This window comes from Melanerpes formicivorus, unplaced genomic scaffold (genome assembly GCF_026170545.1).
Source record: "Melanerpes formicivorus ecotype bairdi unplaced genomic scaffold, bMelFor1.0.p_v2 SCAF_15, whole genome shotgun sequence".
NCBI classification, from domain to species: domain Eukaryota; kingdom Metazoa; phylum Chordata; class Aves; order Piciformes; family Picidae; genus Melanerpes; species Melanerpes formicivorus.
The window spans coordinates 19,480,602-19,489,216 of record NW_027142367.1 but is presented as its reverse complement, the minus strand read 5'-3'; the positions used below and the strand labels follow the sequence as shown (position 1 = coordinate 19,489,216).

Sequence of the window (8,615 nt, the reverse complement as noted above, 5' to 3'; positions counted from 1 at the left end):
CAAGCACACTGGAAGCCTCTGCACGACGAGAAGCAGCCCGTATCCAGGCGGGCCCCTTGAGCCTAGCCCTGAGAATTAGCTCCAGAGGCAGGACCTTCGCTGAGCCCATGAAGCCCAGCGTTGTCACCACCAGTCACGCCGACTGGCAGAGCCCACCATGCCTCCAAAGGACTGGACCCCCAAGGGCAAGATCTGCCCAGTTGCCGGGGAGAAGGGACTTGACCGAGTCCGGTAGCCCACGCCGAGCCCTGTAAACCTCAGGGGAGATCCAGAGCACTGTTCGTGCCTATACTCCTCCAAGCCCAGGACCGCTCTGAGAGTCCCGCTGCTCCTTTAAGCCAAGCAAAGGGGAAGTCGCCGCTCCCCGCAGCCGCGCTTCTCCCATGGGGCCGCTTCGCGCCAGCCCCAAGCCCCAAGCAGAACGGCCGACCCCCACTGGGTCCGCCCCGCCTGCTACCATGCCTGATCGGAAACCTCCGAGCCTGCCTATCGGGATCCCTTGTCCCACCCTGCCACGCGACTCTGAGGGCCGACCCCCGTCCCAGGACCAGCCCTGCCGGCCCTGCCGGGCCAATCCCCGCAGGATCGCTCCCTATCGTCTGGAGGGAATCTGCCAAGTCCCGCAAGGGAACCTGCTTCCTAGCTAAGCCGAGGTTCCATTTCCTCTCCACTGCCACGGAGAGGGGAAACAGCTACCCAGCGTTGCCGTCCAGACCAGCCTAGGAAGCAATCCAGGGGCAGTAGTCTGCCAGAACTCAACCTTGCTACAAACAAGAGCTGCAAAGTATCTTACACGTGCTTTCCACTCACCAGCATTCAGTTCAAAGCATCCGCGTCAGCAGAGTCAGCTGTGACGCATAGAAATACTGCTGGAGTTAGAAGCCGCCCGCGTTCCGTCGGGTCGCCTTCCACAGTATCACAGTGTAACTTAGGTCGGAAAGGACCTCGAGGATCATCGAGTCCAACCTAATCCATCTAGTGGCCAAGCGACAGAACTGCACCCTCCGTTATATAAATACAGAAATGATTCTCTAAATACTCCAATTAAGTTCCAGTCATAACACTAAGCCGCTTATGGAATGTATTTCACAAACATGCACCACTAGAACATGTATATAATGTATATGTGTATGAGGAGAGGCTGAGGGAGCTGGGGTTGTTTAGCCTGGAGAAGAGGAGGCTCAGGGGTGACCTCATTGCCCTCTACAACTACCTGAAAGGTGGTTGTGGCCGGGAGGGGGTTGGTCTCTTCTCCCAGGCAACCAGCACCAGAACAAGGGGACACAGTCTCAAGCTGTGCCAGGGGAAGTTTAGACTCAAGGTGAGGAGAAAGTTCTTCACCAAGCGAGTCATTCGTCATTGGAATGTGCTGCCCAGGGATGTGGTGGAGTCACCATCCTTGGAGGTGTTCAAGATGGGATTGGACATGGCACTTGGTGCCATGGTCTAGTTATGGGCTCTGTGGTGACAGGTTGGACTCGATCCTCGAGGTCTCTTCCAACCTTAGCTGCCCTTCTCTGGACACGTTCGAGTCTCAATGTCCTTCTTAAACTGAGGGGCCCAGAACTGGACACAGGACTCAAGGTGTGGCCTAACCAAAGCAGAGTCCAGGGGTGCAATGACTTCCCTGCTCCTGCTGGCCACACTATTCCTGCTGCAGGCCAAGTACACCACACAGAGGTGTGCACCTTCACATCATATCACAGCTATGTTAATTTGAAAAGTAAGACAAATTCAGGAAACACTTAAGATGACTTTATGAAATGTTCTCGTCAGTGTTTCCCCTTGGGTCTATATGCATGCTTGATAATTTTAACCTGACATGTTCTTGTCTTACCCTAAACCTCTACTGTCACAATTCAGTTCAAATAAGAAGCAGGGCTCCTAAAGCTATTAAAATCTAACCTGTAACACCTTTTTTCTTAATTTAAACCCACTGAGGAATTATTTTTGTGGTGAAGAGGATCTGAATATTTTTTTCAGTCAATTTCCTGAAGTATATTTGTATGGCCTTACTTACCTTGAAGGGGAAATACAGCAGAATAAATCTGCCAAGGCTTTGCTCATGTCTCTTGAGTTTGTTACAAGAAGGATTCTGCAGAGTAAGAATTAGAAAGATTATCTTAATAAAGCAGTTAAGGAAACACAGAGCTTATGTCTTTTGCATACAGTACTCACCTCAGACTAGGAGCATGGCTGTGACAAGATGCAAAAGCAGTTGCTAAGTTATTCTGTACAGTACTAAAATAAAAACAAAAATACAACTTAATTTCATACTAATAAACCAAACAGACAGATCAAGACAAAGCCATTCACAGTTGTACCTACACACAGATCACTGTTTTGTGACTTTCAGTATCTGAACAGACAGAAGATGACCTAATCAGACCTGGCACAGTAGTTAGACCAAGTCTGCACCTTAACATGATATATTTCAACCAGCAAAGAGGCACTTGTGTTTCTCAAGGATTGTCTTTGCACAGGCAGATGAGATGGAGAACAGATCACTGTCTTTAGAGCACATACAGGAAACTAACACTGAACACATAGCATGGGACAAGAGGAGGACAAACTGATGCTTACCAACTCTCTTTGAGCACCGATGCTGCTTTTCTGCTGCCCTGCACATCCTTGGTGTATGTGCAAAATCAGCCAGCACTGCTTTCATTTTTTTCAGGACAGGATAAATAAATAAAAAAAGCACTATAGAGGTTCTAGACAGTCCACCTGAAGACTTCAGTGTGAGAAGACTTATTAGACAGAAAGGAGGTAGGTATGCCTGTAACTCTGGAAGGATAGAGGCAACCAGTATTCCCATTCAAAGCTGAGAAACGCAAGTACCAGACCTGTTAAGTGGAGGACCACTAAAACTAGAGTCAGCATGGAATCTTGCTTTCAGCAGACAGGTCTGATGACAGCCACCACATTTGTGGTAAAAACAGCTAGAAGAAAACTGTATGGGAGAAGCTATTTGGTGCCCATGTTAGAAAGGTGCTTAACACAACAGGGAATTGAAATGTAGAGGTGCAGGGAATCTCAGCAGAAGCCCTGTACTGTCTGCTGACACAGTACAACTGCTGATCTATGGTGAGTAGGCAAGCTAAGCACAACCTGCCAACCATCACCAGTAACCCCATCACGAGTGTGGCTGAGAGGTTTTAAGCCAAACACCTAGGGACTGCAGACACTGTCCAATCTGCTGCTTCCCATACTCAGGAGGGGAAGAGGGCTGTCTTTGCAGATGAGGACAGGTAAGATAGGCTGGAAATCAGATTGCTGCTTCAGCTTTCTGAATCTAACAACTTCATATGTGTGCTTTTAGTTGTGCCATGACTTCTACTGCAGTTTTGTGTGACCAGCATACAAAACAACTTGTTGAATTAACAAGAGTAAAATCACAGTAATGCTGGGGCCTGGCTTAGTTCCATCAAAAGCCATGGCACTTAAGTTTCATTACCAGGGGATCACAGTATTAACCATTAGAGTGAAGATGTATTTGGGTTTGTGTATTCAGGCATGTGTCACACACTTCTGAAATGTGAAACATGAAGTTAAATGTTGAAAACATACAGGACTCTTACACTGCCCTTCTGATGCTCCTGCTTCTCATCACATGAAACTCTACCACCCTCTGATTCAGAGCCTCCATGGTGGCAGTGCTTTTTAAGGGATTTCAGAAGTTAGACTAATAGTCAGACTAATACAGAACTTCACTTTTACACTCTCCAGGTCTCTCAGCCTTTCCTTGTAAGACATGTTCCAGTCCCTTTGTCATCCTCACAGCCCTCTGTTGGGACTGTCTCCAGTAGTTCCCTGTCCCTCTTGAACTGGGGACCCCAGAACTGGGCACAGCACTCCAGATATGGTCTCACTAGGGCAGAGGGGGAGAAGCTCCCTCAACCTGCTTAATGCACCCCAGGTTACCACTGGCCTTCTTCACAAGGGGACAGTGCTGTCCCATGGTTAACTTAGTCTCCACCAGGGTTCCACAAAGTCCTACAAGAAGTTGCTTTCCAGCAGACCAGGCCCTAACCTTTAACAATACATGGTGTTATTCCTCCTCAGGTGCAGGACCCTACACCTGCCCTTACTCTTCACCCAGCTCTCCATTCTGTCCAGGTCTCACTAAATGGCAGCAGAGCTTTCTGCTGTGTCAGCCACTCCTCCCAGTTTTGTATCACCAGCAGCCTTGCTGAGGGTACACTCAATCCCTTCATCTGGGGTGTTGATGAAGATGCTGAACAAGACTGGACCCAGTACTGAGTACTGGGGAACACCACTAGCCACAGGCCTCCAACTGGACTCTGCACAAACTGATCACAACCCTCTGAGCTCTCTTGTTTAGCCAGTTCTCAATCCATCTCAGAGTCTATGCTTCTAAGCCACACTTCCTGAGTTTACCTACAAGGATGTTACAGGAGACAGTGCCAAAAGCCTTGCTGAAGCCAAGGTAGGCAACCTCCACAGCTCTCCCTTCATGTACCTGTTCAGTCACACCATCATAGAAGGCTATCAGTCAATAATCTGGATGTTTTATCTGATTCTAATCCCACATCATCTGATTGTATTACTGCAATTTGTAAACATTTCCCCTGCTTTTGTGTATGAAAACAGCTTGTGTACTGTTGCAGAAATATAGGAGATAACACTGACCTAAAGCACCTTGGAAAGCAAGTCTAAAATAGCCACAACAGTCAAATCCAGTTCCACACAACTTTTGCATGAGTCTAGATTTAATTTGCTTTACAGGACAGTTGGCCAAACAATGCCATTTATCATAAAAATATCCTCTCCATTAAGCAAATGTCATTTTCTTTCCAAAAGAAAATTCAGTGTATACTCTGAGCGTTCAGTGGCTCATTTCCAGGAGCAGCCCATACAGATTTTTCTTAACAAAACAGAGATAATCAATCAAAAAATGCAGACCAACGTACTAACACAGTCATATTGCTCTTGGCTATGTTGACTGTAACACCCAAGCCAATTTAGCTATTTTTATTTAGGTTTTATTAGGAAAAAAAAAAAAACCAAACCAAAAAGGCATCATTACAATTCAGAGGCTACTCTAAATATGCACTTAACAACGAAGCATATCTGAACAGGAAGTGAAAAAGGATTTCAGAAGACCTTTGGGTTGGCTAGTTTCCTGCTACTCTGATCATGGTTCTTCTCTTCTGGCTTTCTGATGCCAGAAATCAAACACAGGACATAAGATTTATTGCTACGAAAATGAAACCATAGTACGGTAGTGTGAGTCTGGGGGTGCTAAGTGCATACTTTCCAGTTAACTTAATCTCAAAGTCTACTTAAATCTTTTGTTTGGCCATGAAAAGTCCGTGAGGTGACTGACCCAAGTATAAATTGAAATGGTGGCAGGCCTGGATGAAACAGAAGAAAATAGTTAAGACAACATGTCAACCTCCAGCTTGCAGACAGCCATAGAAAGATACAATTCCAACAGCCAAGGAATTAAAGTAGAAAACCATTAAAAAAACAAACCCCCTTGGATCTGACATTCAAGAGCCATGTTTATTCTTAGGTTCAATTTGTTTGTGCCCAGAATGATTTTAGACTCACCAGGAAAAAAAAAACAAAGGTATTTATAGACTATTACACAACTGAAAGAGAGAAACAACTGCCTGTTGACATAGTTATTTCCCCCACTGAGGTATAAATCTACATATAAATTTGATACTTCACTATAACAAATTGTACTTTTCATAGTTCTGATTGAATTTCCATCAAACCCTGTTGGCTTTGTTTTTAGACCAAAGAACTATTATTCCCTATGACAGAATCTGTTTCCCAGCTCTCTTTCATTCACTTGTGGATCTAGTAGTCACCACTTCTAGCCAGGAAAAAAAAACCATCTTGGAACCTTCTCATTGCAACAGCACTTTCAGCAGAGGTTACTGATGTGCAAGCAAACTACAATGATATGCAGATGCAGCTCTTCAGAGAGACTATTTCATTGATTATGTTTCTACTGTCCAAATGTTATTTAGATTACTTGCTGGAAGAAACTTTTTTGCTCTTGTAAACATCAGTGGGTGCAGTTTCACTAGTACTTGTGGCAGTTTCACATCCTTTTGCAGGAAGGCTGGTTCACAGCTACTCAGAAGCTGCAGGAGTTCTAACAGCTGACAAACTGGATTCTGCGAGCAGAACTTTCTACTGTTGCTACTTAACAGTGCAGGCAAAGTATCAGCCGAGGTAGCCCAGTCAATCCTTGTGTTTCTGTAGAACCTCTCAGAATATTTCTGGAAGGGTGACATTGCGGAGCAGCCACTGCTGGGAGCGGCTGCCGTTGCAGTCTCTGATGCTCGGTACCTGGCTGTCCTCCTCTGTGGCTTTGTCCAGGCACTGGTTACTGTTCACATGCAGCAGGGTTAATTTCTGCAAGACAGAACGAAAAGAAAATAGTTTTACAAAAATCACCAGGCATGAGCTAACCAAAAAAGTTCCTAGTGGCCATTAAATCTCTTCCACAGGCAAGCAGGAAGTAGATACAACCCCTCTGTTACTGACTCCAGATCTCATAGTATCATAGTATCATTCAGGGTTGGAAGGGACCACAAGGATCATCTAGTTCCAACCCCCCTGCCATGGGCAGGGACACCCCACACTAGATCAGCCTGGCCACAGCCTCATCCAGCCTGGGCTTAAACACCTCCAGGGACAGGGCCCCAAACACCTCCCTGGACAACCCATTCCAGGGCTTCACCACTCTCATGGGGAAGAACTTCCTCCTCACCTCCAGTCTGAATCTCCCCACCTCCAGCTTCATTCCATTCCCCCTAGTCCTAGCACTACCTGAGATCCTGAGCAGTCCCTCCCCAGCCTTCCTGTAGCCCCCTTCAGATCCTGGAAGGCCACAATGAGGTCACCTGGGAGCCTTCTCTTCTGCAGACTGAACAGCCCCAACTCCTTCAGTCTGTCCTCACAGGAGAGGTGCTCCAGCCCTCTGCTCATCCTCCTGGCCCTGCTCTGGAGGGTATTTAATGTTGTAGATACTGAAAACATTGCTTGATGAAAAATGGAACAGTCTGAGCTTTTACATGACATTCTGATCAAGCAACAGCCACTGTTCTTTATACTGGACTATAAAGCTACATATCTTCGAGGGTTTAAAGATTGAAATTCAGTAAGATACATAACTTCAGTTATTTTAGCAGTAGTTGTGATTGGGTAAGAATGACCACATTGAACATGTTGACTTTTTTCTGCATGTGGATTTCTTGCACATGTATTTTATCAAACAGGAGAGTTCAAAATTATTCTTTTTTCTCAACTGGAGACAGGGAACTGCCCATACCACCTCTTCTGTTAAAGAAGTACGTTCCCTTAAAAGCTAGATCTCTGCAAATTCACACATGTATGTATCTTTTCCAGTATCTACCAGTCTTCTGCATGCATACACCACTGCCTCAGTACTATCCTTGTGGAGGGAAGATCTTCAGAGGTTGCATTTCCTGCCACTGTACTATGGATACTCATTGGGGCATCAACTTGCCTACGGTACTGACAGGCATTATCATCAGTATTTGCTCTCCAGCAGCAGCACAACCAGCACAGCGGACTGTGAAGTGTCAGAACAGGCAGGCTTTATGTGCACAAGCACACTTGTGCTGTGTTTTGCAGTGCTGTAGCTGCTACTGCTGAACCCAGCACCAAGGCTATACTTTTCCAACATTCACTCACCCCAAGAGTACGCCAAGGGGTGGGCAAGATCTTGGAAAGGGACACAACCAGGCCAGCTGACCCAAACTGCCCAAAGGGTATTCTATGCCATATGATATCAGCTCAGATATATATGGCAAGCGAAAGAAGGAAGTGTGGGGGCTTGGAACACAAGCCCTATGAGGAGAGGCTGAGGGAGCTGGGGCTGCTTAGCCTGGAGAAGAGGAGACTCAGGAGTGACATTATTGCCCTCTACAACTACCTGAAGGGGGATTGTAGACAGGCAGAGGTTGGTCTCTTCTCCCAGGCAGCCAGCACCAGAACAAGAGGACACAGTCTCAGGCTGCACCAGGGGAGGTTCAGGCTGGAGGTCAGAAGGAAGTTTTACACACAGAGAGTGATTGCCCACTGGAATGGGCTGCCCGGGGAGGTGGTGGAGTTGCCATCACTGGAGGTGTTCAGGAGGAGACTTGACAGGGTGCTTGGTTACATGGGTTAGTTGATTAGGTGGTGTTGGATGACAGGTTGGATGCAATGATCTTGAAGGTCTCTTCCAACCTGGTCTGGTCTGGTCTGGTCTGGTCTGGTCTGGTCTATTCTATTCTATTCTATTCTATTCTATTCTATTCTATTCTATTCTATTCTTCTATCTGTTGATGGCATACAGATGCATCTGTATGGCATCATCTGGCTTGATGGGAAGAAGAGCATAACATCTTTCTTTGCTTTTGCTTCCCTGCACAGCCTTTGCTTTGGCTTTGCATTTTATTGAATTGCTTCTAGCTTGAATCCTGTGCTTTTGTTAGAGTTTCCCTCTCCCCTGTCCATTCAAGAAGGTGAGTGTTAGAGCAGCTTTGGTGGGCATCTGGCTCCCAGCCAGAGCCAAACCACTGCACACCAACAACCAAAAACCAGAGCATATCTACCTCCTGTAC

General features: G+C 46.3%; 1 protein-coding gene across 3 annotated transcripts in view; it reads right to left on the bottom strand.

Annotated features, from left to right (window-relative positions):
* Nucleotides 1-4,715: 4,715 nt before the first annotated feature.
* Nucleotides 4,716-8,615, bottom strand: part of GALNT1 (polypeptide N-acetylgalactosaminyltransferase 1) — an 86,723-nt gene continuing 82,823 nt past the window's right edge. For all 3 annotated transcript variants that reach the window (XM_068147741.1, XM_068147742.1, XM_068147743.1), the window contains one exon: nucleotides 4,716-6,396. In XM_068147741.1, the coding sequence (XP_068003842.1) occupies nucleotides 6,250-6,396 (147 nt within the window). In that variant the 3' untranslated portion in view covers nucleotides 4,716-6,249. The remainder of the gene's footprint in view (nucleotides 6,397-8,615) is intronic.